General features: G+C 35.2%; 3 protein-coding genes across 4 annotated transcripts; 1 reads left to right on the forward strand and 2 right to left on the reverse strand.

Annotated features, from left to right (window-relative positions):
- Nucleotides 1-309: 309 nt before the first annotated feature.
- LOC140884292 (uncharacterized) lies at nt 310-2,825 on the reverse strand. Its single transcript, XM_073291007.1, has 3 exons — nt 1,736-2,825; nt 760-988; nt 310-648 (listed from the first exon to the last, which is right to left on the reverse strand). The coding sequence occupies exons 1-3, from the start codon at nt 2,629-2,631 to the stop codon at nt 484-486; spliced, it is 1,290 nt and encodes a 429-aa protein (XP_073147108.1). The 5' UTR covers nt 2,632-2,825; the 3' UTR covers nt 310-483.
- A 5,193-nt stretch (nt 2,826-8,018) lies between these two features.
- LOC140878879 (uncharacterized) lies at nt 8,019-8,758 on the reverse strand. The gene is made up of 2 exons (XM_073282502.1): nt 8,371-8,758; nt 8,019-8,263 (listed from the first exon to the last, which is right to left on the reverse strand). The coding sequence occupies exons 1-2, from the start codon at nt 8,756-8,758 to the stop codon at nt 8,019-8,021; spliced, it is 633 nt and encodes a 210-aa protein (XP_073138603.1).
- A 485-nt stretch (nt 8,759-9,243) lies between these two features.
- On the forward strand, nt 9,244-10,695 carry LOC140884867 (uncharacterized). 2 transcript variants are annotated; one of them, XM_073291748.1, is made up of 3 exons: nt 9,244-9,276; nt 9,451-9,559; nt 10,213-10,695. In XM_073291748.1, exons 2-3 carry the CDS (start codon nt 9,510-9,512, stop codon nt 10,430-10,432), a joined length of 270 nt encoding a protein of 89 aa, XP_073147849.1. In that variant the 5' UTR covers nt 9,244-9,276; nt 9,451-9,509; the 3' UTR covers nt 10,433-10,695. The 2 variants fall into 2 exon arrangements, with proteins under 2 accessions (XP_073147849.1, XP_073147850.1); XM_073291749.1 differs by lacking the exon at nt 9,244-9,276 and adding an exon at nt 9,312-9,350.
- The last annotated feature ends 9,117 nt before the right edge of the window (nt 10,696-19,812 follow it).

The raw sequence follows: 19,812 nt of genomic DNA on the forward strand, positions 1-19,812 counted from the left end.
CATTATAGTGTATAACACAGATAATAACAGCAGGACCTAAGTATTCGGATTAAGGGGGAGTGGTTTATAGAAAACTCACAGAAATCTCTGAAAAATGTGGTTTGCATTCTCATAGATCAACCCTGAGATAATACTACATGATGTGTGAGAGACAAGATGGGGTCAATGGCATGGACTTATTATTGCAGAGCACAACAGAATGATTCACCGACCTCGTGGTTTAACCCCACCAGGGGAAAACAACATGCATTATATCGATTGGACTGATGCAAAAGGACTGATGCAAAAAAGAGAGCTTTTGATAAAATTGATTTTCCATTGATTTACAAAGGAGTTATGTACAATTACAGTGTTATAACTAGACAAACCTAAACAAACTCTCGACCTCCGAGAAGCTTTTTAGCTTTAACCGGGGTGATCGTGTTCATCCGATTTCACAGGGGGACTTGGTAAAATTTACAGTTACCAGCAATGCTAGTTATGCTAAAAGTTAGTTTCGCAAAATTTTCCATCAATCCTATTCTGAACTGCTTTGACAGCAGCAACTCTTGCAGCAGTGGCAGCTCTGTTTGCAGAAATCACCGCTTTGTTCACTTGCTCATCCACACATCGGAGGTGAATCGCGTTTTCTGCGGTTTTTCTAGCAGCCTGAAAAAAAGGTACAGGAAAATATGATAAGATTAATGATCCGAGAAAACAAAATTTCCAAACGATAAGGTTGACAAAAATGAATCATATGCATTAACGAGAATGTGTCACCTGAACTGCTCGAAAAACTGCATCAGTTAAAGGGGAAAGGGGAATCTTTAGATTGCCACCATCCCATTCTCCACATTTGGTCTCACTATTTCGGAAGGTATACATGCCATAACCTTGCTTGCGGCCTTCGTGCCATGATCCTTCATAACGATGACCATTGGCAAAGTGATAGACCCCAAAACCGTGGATTTTGTCGTTAAAATATTCTCCGGCATATCTATCTCCATTTCTGTAAAACATAAACACAATAAATTGAGTTCCTTCAACACAGAAACAAAGGCCAGACACAGATCAAAAAGTTGTGAAAGGGATTATGCAACTTTTATAAAACTGATAATTAAAATTTTAATCCTTTAAAACGAAATCAGTCAACTCATTTAAATAAGACAAGATGTTCACATTCTTAACTGTGCATTGGACATCATGTTTCTTAAGCTGTCATCGATTCACTAGATCAGGGACTAAGAATCGTAGAACAACTCAACAGGAAAGGTTGACTTTGTATTCGAATGAAATTGAATCAAAATTACAACTTTCAATACAAGCTACAAGATCAACTAGTCCATACTTTATAGAACTAACAAACACGCTATCAAAAAAAAAAAAACATTCTTCTATCATTCAAAGATTATAAGAACCAGTAATATCATGTAAGCAACTGAGTTAAAAAAAACAAAAAAACAAAAAACAATCTTTATCTCTTCCTATGAATGAAATCCAGGTAGAATAAATGGAATCCAGGAACTAAGTTCAACCAGTTTGGACAAGAACAAAACCGAGCTAAAAAAAATTCAACTCGACCTCTTCCGATGACAGGACGTGGAAGCATCCAAGCAAACAACACAAACCTTTGTCTATAGAACCATAAACGACACCAAGCAAAAGCAAACATGACTCAAGAATAGACCACGTAAAAAACACATCAACTTCAAACTAAGAAAATGATTATTTTTTTTTAAAAAAAAAAAAAAGCGACCTGAAATGGTAACGGCCGAGGCCATGTTTCACCCCACACTTGAACTCCCCAATGTAACAGCTCCCATCTGCACAAGTCTGCTCTCCGACTCCATTACTCTGACCATTACACCACTCTCCAGCATAAGTATCCCCAGTGTAAAACTTATAAACTCCAAAGCCATGCCTCAATCCAAGCCTGTACTGCCCTCTGTATTTGCTCCCCTTCGCCCAGCTCTCAATCCCATATCCATCATATCTCCCATCAACCCAGTCCCCTTCATATCTCCCATTCACAAAGTAATTGTACACTCCGCTGCCGTTGCACTTCCCCTTGTGAAATTCCCCTTCATAGAAATCCCCGTTGCTGTAAAATTCCACGCCTTCCCTAATAAGTTTCTCCTTCTCGCACGGCTTCATCTCCGTTTCCTCAAAGTTCGCCTCTCCAATGAACCATTGCACCGGTTTTGACTGGCTTTTGGAGGCAAAACAAGAAAAGCCAACTCTTTTACCATACTCATCACACAAGTGCTTGAAAATGGTAAAATTATGGCGAATCAACGCTCTTTTCCTCGACACAATAAACAGTAAAATCGCAACAAAAATAAGGACCAGCAGCAAATTCTCCGAGGCGGGGATGTCGTCCCTGTACGAAAAGGCGAAGAGCGTGTAAGCAGAGAGCATGATGATAGCGAGAACCGGCGCCAAGCTACCCGTTCCAGACCTCACACCCGGTCGAACCGGCGGGGAGCAGGGCTTGCTGTGTGGCTTCTGCTCTTCGAGATCCTCCATTTCTTGGTCAGGCGAGATCTCGCTGACCGAAGACAAGCTCTGAATCGACGATCTGATGGTGGGAGACGACCTGAGGAGCGAAGAATTCGTCCTCGTAAGCTTCGCCTGGCTCTTCTGACCCTCCATTATCAACTACCTCCCTAGAATTTGAAATCTCAGCCGTTCGATCTTCTCCACCTCCCCGCGGCTACTCCAACAGCCTCCTAAACCTCGAAACACCACGCCTCGTAAACTCCGGCGAGGGCTCCATCTCCGGCGGTGCGCAGGATAAGCAGGAGTGGGGAGCGTATGTTTAAAAAGAGAGAGAAAGTCGTTATAGAATAGTTCAGAGCGGACCGGATCTACTGTGATAAGCCCTATATATTTATATGTACGAAAAGGGCTGCCTCTGGGGACCATCTAGATTTGATTCTGACCGTCGATGGATCATCCGACGGTTTATATCAATGCGTTATTCGTGACCGTTCGACGTACAGTTCCCGCTATTGACGGCAATATATGGTCGTTGGATCTAGATTCCGGTCACGTGACAATACAAATTCAATTCTTTTTATGCAATTTTAAATTAAAATAATAACCTTTAACATAAAATAAAAAATGCAATGTAAGTAAGATTATAATAATGTACCGCTTTGTAGGTACGATGAGATAAATAATACATAGATAAGTAATATAATATAATAAAAAATAAATAAATAATGATAGTAAATATAATATTTGATTTGATTGATTTATTATAATTTATTGATTTGATTGATAAAATTTTATATTAAAAAATGACAAATTACCATTTTACCTTTTTAACAATAAATAAAATATGAATAATATTATTTATAAGGGGTAATATAGTAATTTAAATTAAATGATTTGATTGATGTAAGATAAATAATTGATGATTTGATTGATGTAAAATAAATAATTAATAGATTGATAAATAATATCATGAGAAGAACGTGTGATTTGATAGAATAAGTTATACACATATTAATAATATAGGCTATCAAACGGAGCCTAAGTAAAGAGGTAAACTATGTTTACGATGTAGTCAGCCTCTTTGTGATTTTAGTTCGTTGTTTACTCGTGTTGTGATATTTTAGTCTTATTTGATTTCTCATAATTTTAGTTATCTTTTTTCTTGACACTCATGTTGTGTTGATGTGACATCGAAATAGTTATGACATAATTATTTTTTTTATGAAAAATGATTAATATTATAGGAGTATATGATTGAGTGTTTGTCATTTTGAAAATTATACCTCATGGTAACAATAAAATGAAATTTTTTTAAGTCATATGGTAATTGTTGTAATCAACATGTGAAATATGACTTTGTCTATAATATCAATTATATGAGTGATTTTTCGTTGTTTTACCAAAAACTATATTTGGTAGTGATTATACAACTCAAATATTCGAGTCATATAACAACTCAAACATCAAGTTTCGATGCTCAAAACAACATGCAATTGCGAGTCAGGGTTATCAATTTATCCAAGCTAGAATTTTAAGTCCTCGAATCTTTTAAATTATTTAATTGATTTACTCGAACTAATATCGAATTAATCTAAAATAATATATAAAAATTTTAAAAAAAAATTGGGCCACGAGGCTAAAGTTCGGGTGACCGTCAATGTAGCTCCGCCCTAAACAACATAGATAATTATTGTAGCGGACTCAAAACTAAAAAAAACGATGATTAAAACTAAAATTTAACTACACGAATCATCAAAATCTTAAGGAAATAAAGCTTACACGATCAAAGTCAGAATTTATTTATTTTTGGTTAAATTGAATATCTAAACTGTATATCAATTTTTTTCACCAAACAGAAAACGTAAACCGCTATTCATACTTAGTGAAGAAGCCAAAGACGATAGCCGCTTCAGATTTCTTGACAGGGTCTCCCAAATTTTGAAAATGGGAAAACATTGATTCAATTTTATAAAATAACCAAATAATTAAATATTTTCATTGAATACTTTTATATTTTTATAGAATTTATTTCAATAAAATAATAACATTTGAGAAATTATCACTAATATTTAAGGGGGGTTGAACTTGGAGTAATAATTAAGATTTAAATAAATGGACATTAATATCTAATGAAATTGTGTCTTTTATTCCAATAATACATTATTTTTTTACAAATTAAATAAATATTATGGTTGTTATTCTGATTAATTATCATTTATTGTGAATAATTATTTATTCGATCAAATTAAATCCTATTTATTGTCCAAAACAGCGCCTCTAGTATTATTTTTTGTTGCCAGTTATTAAGGTTGGCCTTGATGATTTTTATTTTTGGGCTAAATTGAATTTTCAAGAAAATAATAAAATAAAAAGTGTTTTAATGGATTATGAATATAAAAAGTAATCCTAGGTACTGGTGTATAACAAATAATTGTATGGTATTTACGTTTTAATAATAGTGAATTGAAATTTAAGTCAACTATTTTTTAAAAATATTTTGAAAATTTGTTGAAATTTGAGATGTCTTTCAGAAAAAAATCAAAATAAGATGATGGACATATTTCCCCGAAAATCGTAATTAAAAAACCAACCACATACTTTTTTGCCTATTTATATACTTTATTTATTTAAAAAACAATTGTAACCAGGAAATTCTATTTCTATTATTTTGTGTAAAAATTGTTTCTGTTGGAGAAAATTAGCTACACAAGTCTTTAATTTTGATTATATATATATATAATAGAAATAGAATTCTCTGGTTACAAATTTTTTTTAAAAATTAAATAAATAGGGAAAAACTATGTGGTATAAAAATTGTTTATGTTGGAGAAAATTAGCTCCATAAGTCTTTAATTTTGATTTTGTATATATATATATATATATATATATATATAAATAGAAGAGGTTTTGAAGTTTGGATAAATGTTGAAAAATATTTTTATTATTATTTTAAAATAGAATCAGAAACAGAAAACCAAAAAAAAAAACCAAAAAAATATAGCCGTAAAGAAAAGAAGGTACTTTTTAAGCTATTTTTGTTTACATCTTTTGTAACCAAACACCATTTTTTCAATTAAAAAAAACTTTTACTTTTTTTTATTTTGTTTACATTAATTTCTCCATCCAATCAAGGAGGTATGTTGTAATTTTGAATTTGTCTAAAGCATCCTCTATTTTATCAAACTAACTACATAATTTACTATATCATAATTTTAAAAAAAATTATTTTATTTGTATTCTAAAATTTCGATTTAAAAAATAAAAAAAAATATTTAAATACTTCAATTTTTAAATTTTAAATTTTATTAATTTCATTATTTTTTTTTTTTACGAATGCACTCTCATATCGCGACCTAGTATATATATACACTAGCTGATAGAAATGTCAATGGATCGGATTTGGGTAGGATTTCATACCTCTGTCCTCATCTCCATTTATTATATTCACGATTCACCCATATATCTATCTCCAACCCCGTCGGATATTCAACTTTCATCCACATCCTCATCCACATCCACATCCACATCCTCACACTCATCGGAGGATGGATAATCATATTCTACTCAAATATCCTATTATAACACATAATTGCATTGTTTTAGATTTTGATTATTTTTATAAAATTATGCTTATTCATTGAATTTTTATAAAAACAATAAGAAAATGATAAAAGATAAAAAAAAATTAGCAAATTAAACATAATATAAGAAATAAAAAAATATTATATACAAATTTTTCTCAACACCATCATTCTACAAAATAGCGTTAGTTTTATACTAATAATTTTATATGTTTCATCCAACCATCATTCAACAAAAATAAATTAGAATCAACATTTCTTAAATATAATAAATACATAAACAAATATATAAATATATATTTATATATAATATATGTGTGTGTGTGTATATATATATATATATATATATATATTTAATCGGGTATTCAGGTCGGAGATGAGTATGATCTTACTATATTCTCCTTCATCCCCAAATCCGAAATCCCCATATTCAATTTTTTATTTATTTAATCGGGTCCAAAAAATACCTTCATAGCTTACTCCTTTCGAATTGAGTATTGGATTTTCCATCAAATTTAAGGAAATTGTCACTCCTGCTGGCTGAACAGTAAACCTGACTACTGGGCTTTAATGGTTTTGGATTCTAAACTGATATCACCAGGGCCCAAAGTTCATGCTGTTACGGCCCAAAGTTTCATCGAATATTATATTTTTTTTGTTCGAAATTAGTGAATTGGGATCATGTATATATATATATATATATATATATAGGTTGCGTTTACTGCTATGATAAACATAGGATTATATTAACAATCCTACACAATCACATGTTTACTTGTTTTTTAAGTGTTCGTATTAACTAATAAAGCACATCCATATTTACCTAATTTAAACTTTAAACCTTGATAATTTATCACAAATAAATGATGTGATAAATAATCATTTTTAACTAATCATGTTTCCAATTGTAAAAATTACACTAATATCCTTAATTTACTTTCCAAAAAAATAATATATTAAAATCTCATTTAAAAAAATTATATAACATGGATACAAAATTTCAAATATTTTGAGATATTATAATACATTTCATTTGATTTTAATATAAGAAATATCCTATTAAAAATTATAAAACATGAATAAAAATTCTAATAATGTAAGATATGATTAATACATTTCATTAGATTTTATCCTTATTCATGGGAAAAAGATTAACTCAATTTATTAATTTTTGTTTTAAAAAATAAATAATATTTATACTCAATAATTTTGGTCAATTAAAATAATTTACATGTGGATTAATAATAATTTAGGCTCCGTTTGGACGTGTACTTTAAAAACGTTTTTAGTGTTTTATAAGTGAAAAAATTTTAAGTAGGTGTTTGAGTAAAATATTTGAATATTATTTTTAAAAAACTTTTTTTTGACTGAAAAACTTGTAAATTTATTGATGATAATCGTCTATTACAAGCCGTACCAACCAAGAAGGAAAATTCTCATTCCCCCAAATAAACGGTGAGGGGGAGAAAGAAGCAAAACAAGCAATATTATGGGCTACTCTATTAGCCGATCTAGAAACATAGAAAAAATTCGAAACCACCAGTTTCTTCAATTTTCGCTTGATGTCTTTTGCGCACAATCCTTCATATCCAATATTCTCCCGATCAGTCTGACTGCTTGCACCGCCAAGAGAGAATCGGTTACTACATGTACATCTCTGAAACTCTTCTCATAAATCAGTTTGACCCCTTCCCGAATAGCCAGCAACTCACCATGGACCACCGATATCGGTTGATTAATCTATTTTCCGAAAGCTAACAGCAATCGACCCTGATTATCTCTCACCATTCCAGCCACGCTAAACTTATTGGGATTGTTATTAAAGGATGCATCAACATTGAGCTTTAGGCAATTAATATCCGGCGGCTTCCACACTGTTTACCCACTTTTCTTAACGCTCACACCAGGAATTTTTCCCATCTCCCTTGTCTCCCGAAAATTAGTAAGAAAAGCCGAGCTTCAAGTAATCTGCGCCATTAGAGGTTTCGATCTGTCGCCATGTAAAAAATTCTGCTTTTCTTTCCAAACAGCCCATGCTAGAATCGCAAATTCCTCAAACTCTGTCTTGGACAATTGTGTTTGCATCCACAAAAAAAGCTCCATGGTACTGGCCCTCTTAGCAACTTTGAACTGAGAGACAAAATTAGACTTACTCCACCAATGATTTATAGCGGGGCAAAAGAATAGGGCATGACAAGTGGAATCTGCATAAAAACCACAAAGGTCACAAAATGTAAGTACCGGAACATGATGACGAGCTAGGTTCAAATTAGTCGGTATATTGTCATGCGAAACACTCCACCAAAACAACCTAACCTTTGGGGTAAAGAGAGTCTCCATAAAAACGCCCACCATCTCTCATAAGGGAAGACCGACTGGCTTGCAGGTGGATCAAAAAACCCTCGTTGTAATATACAACCATCCCTTACAAAATATCTTTTCTTAGTATCAAATCGCCAAAACTGTACATCCTCAGACTCTACTGCAGTGAGTGGAATCTTCAATATTTCACCTGCCACATAGGTGTTAAAACTATTGTTTATCAAAGTTTCATCCCAATCTCCATCTTTTATCAGTCCACTAACTGTTAAGTCATGCTCCCATGGACTCAAAGCGGCCCCAACAGCCTCATGCATGCTTGGCACCCACTTCTCTGTAAAGATATTAACAGATTTCTCATTCCCAATCCTCCAAAACATTCCTTTTGATAAAATCTCTCAACTCCAAATAAGTGATTTCCAAATATAGGATGGATTATCCCAACCCAACTTGCATAACATTCACATGTTTTAAATATCCGCCTTTCAGGACCCTACTAACAAGTGATTCTGGGCTTCGTAGAATTCTCCAAAACTGTTTGGCAAGTAAAACACGATTAAATTCTAGGTGATGTTACTGTTTTCTATTTTGACAAGTGATTCTGGGCTTCGTAGAATTCTCTAAAACAATTTAATTTTTTTAGATTTCAGTCTCAATAATTTTGGGCATGCATGTGTTCCATAAAATTAAGGAGAAAATGTCTTTATTTCCATCTATTAAGTTGTAATTTTAAATGAGAAACTAAAACAACGTATTAGGAATAAAATTCGAAAATATTAAAGTACCAAAATCGCAAATCAAAACGAATATCATGTTATTTTTTTAAAGAAAAAAGCGCTTATATAAAATAAAAATTTCTATCTGCAACGACGTCGTCAGACTAATTGCTCTCTCTGAGGTTAGATTCTTTCCTTAACCCTCTCCTCTTTCGATTCTCGTGAAATTAACTTGTTTGGAATTTCGGAACAAATGGTATTAGTGAGAAAATGGAGTGTTTTTACGATTCTTTTAGGGTTTATTGCACATTCCGCATCTGGGTTTTGTATATTTACCTTGTAACTTTGTCAAACAGGTTCAGTTAGATTGAATTTTGACGAGAAGGTGAAGAAAATTGAGAGTTTTCTATCGCAGATGGATGGGAAAGGGGAGGTTAAACAGCTTGAGGAATGTTCGGTTTCAAAGTATGGTGTTTTGTATTACCATTTCAGGTTCATATGCGTTGTGCTTGTGGTTTTTCTTGATGCTTTGTCAATGTTGTGCACCTAGTGTTTGTTTAAATGATTTCTGGGGGTCTTTGAGAGCACGTGCTCACTGCTCAGTTATGGGCGAAATTGCGGTGAATTCTCGTATGTTTTGGATTTTGGTTGTTTTCTTGTAATTGATCCCGCCTTTGCCAACCATCATGGCTGAGACTTCTACGTCGTGTGCTGATAATACGCACAACGAAACTTATCCATCTTAGTTTATCCATCCGTGGTTGTTATCTGAGTAAAAGCCTTGAATCTTTTGCTAAAGTAATACTGATTCAGAATCTTCTTTTCCCTTGCCTATAATCAAATTTTAGAGATGACTCTGAATGTTTGATCACGAGATCGGGGGTGATTTTACAGGATGTTGTGTCGTAACTGCAGTTTTTAGAAACAGATGTTAAAGGTTGAATGAGATAATTCCAGCTTCCAGGACAAAAAGTAGATAAAAAAAAAAACATTTCATCCATTTCTAACAAATGAATGAATTTGGTTGTGCATCTACAATTCATTCTTTCTTCCCCATATACCGTGTTTTATAGTAGTAGTATTGTATCCTGAACTTGTTCATGCATACATTCCTGTAGTGCATTGGGCACATGGGTTTTCTCTGTAGCCGGTGCTTTGATCGCTATCCCGGTGGGAATAAAACGGAAATCCTTGGCACCACTCGTATTTTTTGGCACAACCGGCACTATGCTTGACATAATCATGGGAATCACTGCCTGTGAAAGAGAACATGCTGAACGCCGCCAGATGAAGCTTTTGGAAGCACAAAATGCAGAAAATGCTGGAGCTGAAACGTGACCACATCTATGATGCCTTTCATTCTCCTCGGGTTCTTTGCGCCAACTGCCGTTATAGAAACATTCTTGTAGCCGGAAATATGTGCTGCAAGTTAAGATTTTGAATGTCGATTTCCCTTCATATGCCCAATAAAATAAGGTGTTTCTTTTTTGTTGGTGGTTGAATCTTGAGATTACCGAGTTCTGTTTGAAAAATGTTTGAATCTGATTCATTATGACACTACTCGCTGTGTTTCATTGATGATCAAAAAGTTGATTCCACAATTTTAAATGTTAGATTTAAATAATAGTTTTATCGCTTACAATAAAATAATTACAATAAAATAATAGTTCAATATTAGATTTATAACTTATTTATTTACACTTTAATAATACAGAGTAAAATTGATTTCATATTATGTCTTTATTGAGGAGATTTGAAATTTATTCTAATATCTTTACTATCTTTACTATTTTATTAAGTTTGAGTGACATTTAATAACTGTTTCGGTATGTTTTGCCACACCACATTCTATTTTTACTATTTTATTAAGTTTGAGTGACATTTAATAACTGCTTCGGTATGTTTTGTCACACCACATTCTATTCAAAAATATAACTCTGTCAATAAACTTAAATTTCACACGATTAAAGACCATGTTCATCTCGTTATCCACGTTCATATCATTATCGTTTCTTCTCAAAACAGAAGTTTCCTATTCTTTAATTACGGAGAGAAACCAACCCCCAAATATTTATGTTTCTTCTTCAACGTAGAAAAAAAACCCATCTCAAAATTTCTGGGAAATCAAGAGCAAACATCGTATGTGCTTCTTCCTTAATTATGTTTATGTTGTTTTGCCTCTCAATTCGTTACGCATCTTTTACCTCAAATTTTCGATAAGACATACCCAATAGGAACACTATTCATATTGGATTTCTTTATTTTTAATCTGTTTGTTATTTTCAAGTTTTCATTTTAATGAATTTTGATTTTATTTTCAAGTTTTCGTTTTTGATGATTTGGGATTTTAACTATTCATCCATTAAATTTTTAATTTCAGTTTCCTATATCACCATTTCATTGTATGCTATTTGAGTATCTGTTTATTTTAAGTTTCAGGATTTTGGGTTTTGCTTAGCTTATTTTCACATTTGTCTTTTGGATTGGTCTATTTATGGGATACACAAGATGTGTAACAAATTATTCATTGTCCCTTCGTTCAACTCTCCAACCATCATTTTCCACGAAAACCCAAAAATTTCTGGAACTCAGAGATTGATAATTGGCTCCTCAAAATAACGGATTCGAACCACCATTTGCAAGAACAAATGATCCTCAAAATCTTCTTGAAATTATTCTTATTTCTATGCATAGTTTCAGTTATTTTGACCTAAACAACTGTTACGTTCATTCCATCCCCTTTGTTGTATTTCATGGTAACTCCAAGATTCTGCTGTAGATGTTATATGTTATATTGAAATAATATGATTCATGTTGCCTATATTTGATTCTTGTGTTGAGTTCTTGGACTAGATATTGGTTGTTTTGTGATCTTTCTGCTTTTCCGAACAGTTACTAATCAGCGATTGCATCAACCTTTTAAATTTGGGTTCTGTAATAGTTATTTTCAGAGTTTGATGATTTCGTAGATGGCTATAAATTTAAGGATTTATGTTTTTTGGAGGCGGATTTGGTGCTTTTCAGTCACGGGTATTCACTTTTCTTGGAAATATTATGTCTTTGATCTGATGGGAACTATGTTAATATGATGAATTGAGAGGGTACATCGAATTTCCAGTTTTAAGATTCTACAATGAGACCTTACACAAATCATCCAAGGATTAGATATTAAATATGGTTCTCATTTTGAGCTGTAATATTTTAGGAGTATCGGATGGTTGTGATCATAAAGAAGTCTCACATTTCATCTTTAGCTGATTTTCATCTTTGTATTGTTTTAACTTAATTTATTACATCTTGGAATATGAAAGACTACAGCCTCACGTGGTTAGAGTAAATCTTAAAAGAGAAATGTAGTGCATTTAGTTTAACAAGTTAGCTGATTAATATAGTGGTAGATTATTTTCTTACTACAACCTTTGGATATTTCGTTAAAAGTTTTTTATATGGGTTAAGTAGCTTGACCCGTTACTTTTGGATATCCTAATCGAATACTGTGTTAATTTTTACTTTTACTAATACTTTGTTAGATAGCTCTGGACTATCTAGAGTAAACATTTTCTCATATACTTAATCATTTACTATTTACTATGTTTAGGCACCACATAGAAGCTGATGGTGTCTTGACTTAATCGACAAGGAGAATCTTAATTTGGCCGAGAATGTAAAACAAGCATCACAAGAATAAACTGAAACAATTTTTTTAATGTCTTTTATTTCTATTTTAATCGAAATTGATACTTCTAACATGTTTTTGAAGAATGTATTCAAAACGGTTTATAAAAAACCTTGTAATTTAGTAAGGTCTATTTTTCAATTTGTTTTGTTGAATCATAGACTATGGATTTTAATGATATGTTTTTTTTATGTCTTTTATTTCAATTTTAATCGAAATTTATACTTCTAACAGGCTTTTAAAAATGTGTTCAAAATGATATATAAAAAAGCAAGCAAGTCAATGTCTATTCTTCAAGTTCCCTGGTCGATTACTCAACTCAATCAGATAATCACGAATATGTAGTAGTGTGAGTAGGGATCGTTCCCACGAGAAAAGAGAAATTTAATGCGTTCTAAATAGAACAAGGGTTTTTTTTTGAGTTTTGGGATTAACTACTGAAAATTAAGCAATTAAAGAGAATTATTATCACTATCATGTAAGATTAAAAATTAAACTGGAGAAATCAAGAAGAGACAAACCTTGGTATCGGTCGACTACACCCTTGATATTCATTCATTCAATCATCGATTCCCTAAAAATAATTAATCATATCAAATATTCATCATTGAAAATCAAATTCATGTTTCACCTTAATCTTAGTTAATTAGACACCAGCGTTCTAAATTAACCCTAACCAATAAATTAACCCGGATTCCAGCGATCTAGATTTAAATTTAAGGTAGCATTCAAACAAGTAAAACTGATGAATCTAGACAACACATGCACCAACGGATGTATTTAATCTAGTCAAGAATTGATCCTACGATTTAATAAATTCAACAACAGAAAATATCAAACGTAGTTGCTTCGCAAATTAGTTGATTCAAACAATTACGGATTTGAATTCTAATTTAGCTGTAGTTTGCATAGCAAAATCCTAAGATGGCCAATCCGAAAATTTCGCATACAAACATGAAATAAAACAGATCAACTATTGATACTCAATAAGAATTAAACACTAAAAATCGAATCTCATGAATAAATTATATCAAGGTTTCGTCTCCCTCTACCAAGTATTAAAAGTTTAGCTACAACGATTCATGAAAAACTCAAGAAAAATTAAAAAAAAGGAAGAAATCTTCAGAGAGAGTTCTAAAACAAAACCTAGCCGCCTCAGAGATATGCCAAAGTCTGATAATTCCCCTCTGAAAAACGGAATAAAAGCCTAATAAAAGTCTAGAGTCCAAAATAAAAGAGTTTTCAAAATTACAAATTCTTCCCCGAAAAGCTCATAGAGTCCAAAATAAAAGAGTTTCCAAAATTACAAATTCTTCCCCGAAAAGCTCTAACGCTCGATCCTATGAGTTTGCAGGATCGAGCGCATGAAACTTTGCAAACCTTTTGCCTTACTTCTTCTTGGGTCGCGCTCGATCCTGTGAGTACGTCCGATCGAGCGCATGAGCAAAAATCCGATTTCTTTTTAAAATTTGATAATTCCTACACATTAAATCCGGGAGTATATTATGTAGCTAAATGCATGCATAAAACAAAACTAAGATAAATCATGAACAAAGACATATGAATGTAAGCAAAACACTAACAAAATGACCCTAAAATATGCAAACAAAACAACACTATCGAATTCCCCCACACTTAATCCTTACTCTCCCTCGAGTAAGTCATGCAAAAACAGAATGAAACAGAACAAACAAGAATCAAAAAATACTACGGAACACTGGCCTCAATACTTTCAAAATTTTCACATCCATCCATATCCAACTCACTAACATTCTTTTGAAAATTTTAAACACAGACTAATTTCACCGCACAAACTTATAAACTCCGCAACTCAAATTCAAAACACTATCTTCCAAATTCAATTCACACATTCATAGATCATGAGGACTTTTTAAGGTTTCATAGGATCAAAATGAATGGACATTCAAATCAACACACTCACAATCGGGTAAATGCAAAGAATTCTAGTGTGTGCGTGTTTCGATCAAAAATTCATACTCATCAAAAGTGTCAATTGACAGTCCATAGGCAAAATTCTCGCAACCCTCTCCACTAGTATATTGGGCGACTGTGACTCGGTCAATAGGTCTTAATCAGCTTATAATGTTAGGCTTGGCTCATGGCTACAATGAAGGAAAAGGAATTCAAAGAGAGAGTAAATTATGCTCTTTTTGTAAAGTCCACTCCTTTTTATTCAGATTTCACTCCTCTTTTCACCTCATTGATCTCTATTTTTCTTCTATTGCTTTTCACCAACTAATTTTTTTTTTCTTTTTGCACCACTTTTTTTTTTATTTTTCTCTTTATCCCCTTTCAATACAATCTTTTGTTTTCAAATTTCTATCACCACACCATTCCATATTCACAATACAAAGTAGGAGTATAAAATAATTCTAACATTCAACTTACTCCCTTTAAGGTAGGAATTAGTGTTTAGGCTATAGGTAGTACTTGTAGGACCTTGAAACAATGCCGAATGGGGGTTTACCACACGTTTACACACATGCCACTCGTTTTTCAATTAAACTCAAACAAGGTACTAGGGATAAATAATTCAGTAGGTGGCTTAAAAAGCTCAAACGATATTCAAAAAAATTGCCTACATCACTCCTAAGTCACAGTTTACCCGTATTGCACCTCGAGGGTTGTCCGAACTTGTTCTAGACATGTCTCAATTCACAGTCAATTCATACAAATTTCAATCAGTGCAGAAAAGAGAAATCATCAGCAGTAAACGATGATCTTGCACAAAATTCAGAAGAATGCACCTCATGTGCTCATATATAGCGTGAAAGGCTCAACAGGGCATCTAAGGATAATTCAAGAAAAAATTCGGCCCAAATAACCCAAACAATGCCTCAATCCTATCCATGTTTGTATGTTTTAAATTTTAGATTCAAGCACAAATCACCGAGTATATAGGAGTTCACTCGTCTATTTGGTTCCATCAGTGCAAAAATTCGGTTAAATAGGCATGGGATTCAGTTACTGAACAACAAAAATAACTCTTCATCATTGGCCAGGCTACCCATTTCTTTCTCAACTCAATACTAATGCAACACAATGATATGACACTGACTAACATGAACTAAATGCAACAACGCGATAAAAACAAATGCAATGCATGAATGCACCCCCCCACTTAAACGAAGCATTTCCCTCAATGCTCGAGAACTAAACTAACAAAAACAAACAACATACCAAAGAACAAAAATGTAAAAGGAATGCAATGCAAAGAAAAGTAAACAAGACTTCCCTGGTTTAGTGGTTGGCGTCGTTCTCCTCTTCATACTCGGGAGGAAGAACATGATTAGCGAGTGGAAACTCGAACAGAGGGGGGAATGGAGTAGCTGGTGGCAACGTGGTGGGGTCGATCCCAAGCTTATCTGAAATACCTCGGCAAATGTAGTCCAAGGCCTGAAGATTCGAAGCCGCCGCCGCATTAAACGCGTTTTGGTGCTGGGCATAATTGGCCAACTCCAAAACAGTGACAATAATAGTTCGGCGGGGAGGCGGCACAAGGCGTACGTGATCGTGGACCGGCTCAAAGTGATTATCCACCATGAATTGGCTTCTCCGATATGCTCGTTTGGCATCGATAGCTGCTTTGTCGATGGGGCATTTTGGTTGCAACCATTCCTCTTCGGGTCGAGGTTGCACACCGGCGCGCAGGCACAGCTATGTGATGATCATCGGGAAGAAAAAACCCGCTGTCCTGGAAGTGATCGAACGTCGTATCTAATCGTGAATCACTCGTCCCACAAAGACCGGCAAATTAAGATAAAGAGTGTAGAGTAGCACGGAACGCTCAACGTGGACTTCACTCGTGTGGGAGATGGGCATAATACGGTGGGCGACGAAGGTGTACCAAGTGGCCGGACCCAAAAGTAGGTATTTTTCCTTAAAGCATTTGAAAGTAACAGGGTCCAGCCAGGCAGCCCCGACAAAGCACAATTGCTGAAGAACCTCGTGTAATCCAGGGCAAGGGCGATGCTTTGTTATAGGCTATCATCGACATCCGGCGTCTCCAGCATAGTATTCAACTCATTGGGCGCATAAGAAACCAAAGTGCCTCTGAAGAAGGCTTTGTCATCCACCCGTTCCGCAACGTTATCATAAAATTCCCTAACAATAGGAACAATGGCCGGTTGGGGCTGCTTGCAGAATGTTCCCCACCCACGGTTCGATACTTGGACGGCCACATTGCTTTCGTTAACATCAAGATCAAAACCCCTCTCAGTAATAGGGGAGCGATGGTTTTTGGCATGATCATACCTATCCCGAGCCGTTTGGTTGACAAATCGGCCGGCGAGGTTTAGTGAAGCGGTTGAAGCCCTTGTGCCCTGGTGAGAAGATTCGCCTATCTCTCTATTGCGTTTCGGAGCCATGATATCTCAAAGAGTGCAAGAAAAATTGACAGGGGCAATTCGTCGAACATGTGGTGTGCACCAAAAATTCCGGCGTTCCTAATAAACTGTGGAGGTGGAGAAGTGTAGATGAGAGAATGGATGATGATTCCAAGCCATAGAATGATGCCTGCAAGAGATGAAGAGCAATTGGTGATGATTTGGTAGAATTCAAAATTTTGGGGATTTAGGGTTTTAGGGAGCCGAGGGAAATATGAGGGAGAATGAGGGGAAAAGAAAAGAAAAGAAACAAAATATAACGCGCAAAAGGGGACGCACTCAATCCTATGAGTTTGGAGGATCGAGCGCGGAACTTAAAAGTTCGGGACAATAAGTTTGGGATTTCCGCGCGCTCGATCCCATGAGTTTGCAGGATCGAGCGCACCCAAAATATTTTCGGGGCAGTGAGTTGGGGACAATCGCGCGCTCGATCCTATGAGTTTGCAGGATCGAGCGCGTCCAAAATATTTTTGGGGCAGTGAGTTGGGGACAATCGCGTGCTCGATCCTATGAGTTTGCAGGATCGAGCGCGGAATTCTTTCAGTGATTGCTTTTTTAATTTTTCATAATTTTCTAAAAACCAAGTAGAAACAAAGCAAACAAACAAACGATTAAGATGAAATAAAAACAAAAGGAATAGAAACACTGGGTTGCCTCCCAGTCAGCGCCTTTGTTTACGGTTGTTGGCTCGATTGAATGTTGCGATTTACTTGATATTTGGCGGAGCATCTAGAGTGATATCATGCTCGTCCCCTTCTACATTCGCTTGGACTCCTTCATAGTAGTGTTTAAGCCGGTGGCCATTGACCTTGAATGTTTTGGATGTGTTCAAACTTTGAATTTCGACTACACCATGGGAAAAGACATTAGTTACAACAAACGGACCATTCCAACGTGAACGCAACTTACCTGGAAACAACCGAATTCGTGAGTGATAGAGCAGAACTTTCTGACCGACTTCGAATTCCCATCTAGAAATCATCTTGTCGTGGAATACCTTTGTCTTGTCTTTGTAGATCTTTGAACTGGCATAAGCATCATTGCGGATCTCTTCTAATTCTTGCAACTGTAGCTTCCGGTGCTCGCCACTCTCATCCATCTGCATGTTAAAGTTTTTGATAGCCCAATAGGCTCTATGATCCAATTCTACTGGCAGATGACATGGTTTTCTAAAAATCAGCCGATATGGGGACATTCCAATCGGTGTCTTGAACGCGGTTCTGTACGCCCACAAGGCGTCATCCAGGCGCACGCTCCAGTCCTTTCTTGTAGGATTCACGATCTTTTTTAGGATGGACTTGATCTCCCTGTTCGAAACCTCAGCTTGACCATTGGATTGTGGATGGTATGCAGTGGAGATCATGTGCGTCACATGGTAATTTTTCAGCAGACTGGCCACAGTTCGGTTGCAGAAGTGCGTTCCTCTATCACTGATAATGGCTCGTGAAATCCCAAACCTAGAGAAAAGATTGTGCTTGATAAACTCTGCAACAACTTTATAATCATCAGTACGGGTGGCCTTTGCTTCCACCCATTTCGAGACATAGTCCACAACAAGCAATATATAAATAACTCCATATGAACTAGGAAAATGTTCCATGAAGTCGATTCCCCACACATCAAAAATTTCACAAACCAAAATAGGTTGTTGAGGCATCTCCTTACGCTGGGAGATATTACCTGTCTTCTGGCATTGAGTGCACGACTTACAAAATACATAAGCGTCTCGAAATAAGGATGGCCAGAAAAAATCGCAATCCAACACCTTTCTCGCTGTCTTTATTGCTCCAAAATGGCCACCACAAGCATATGAATGACAAAACGTGAGAATAGGGATTACCTCGCTAGCAGGTACGCATCGGCGTATGACTTGGTCAGCGCAGTGTTTCCACAAGTATGGATCATCCCACACATAATACTTGTCATCGCTTCTCACTTTGTCCTTTTGCGCCTTTGAAAATTCAGAAGGAAACCCTTTAGTCACTAAATAATTGACAATATTTGCGTACCAGGGTAATTCTGTGCTTGCTAAAAACAGTTGTTCATCAGGAAATTCTTCACGCAAGCTCAGCTCCTCCTCGATATGCACCAGGCAGCTCAAGTGGTCAGCGACTCGATTCTCTGTTCCTCTTTTGTCCTTGATCTCCACATCGAATTCGCTCAAAAGCAGTATCCACCTTATTAGCCTTGGTTTTGCCTCCTTCTTCGCCATCAAAAAGCGAAGAGCAGCATGGTCAGAATAAACAATGACTTTAGCACCAAGTAAATAAGAGCAAAATTTTTCTAATGCAAAAACAACAACCAAGAGCTCCTTTTCAGTGGTGGAGTAGTTTCGTTGGGCATCGTTTAGGATACGCGAAGCATAGTAGATAGAATGCAATGCTTTCCAAACTTTTTGGCCCAAAACCGCGCCTACATCATAATCACTGGCATCACACATGATCTCGAATGGTTTGCTCCGGTCTGGTGGTTGGATTATGGGTGCATATGTCAATGAGTCTTTGAGTTTGTCAAAAGACGTTTTGCATGGTTCATCAAACTCAAACGAGACATCTTTCTGCAGCAGTTTGCACATGAGGGATGTGATCTTGGTAAAATCCTGAATGTATCTCCTGTAAAAAACTACATGGCCAAGA

The sequence above is a fragment of the Henckelia pumila genome, chromosome 2, assembly GCF_033568475.1.
Source record: "Henckelia pumila isolate YLH828 chromosome 2, ASM3356847v2, whole genome shotgun sequence".
NCBI classification, from domain to species: Eukaryota; Viridiplantae; Streptophyta; class Magnoliopsida; order Lamiales; family Gesneriaceae; genus Henckelia; species Henckelia pumila.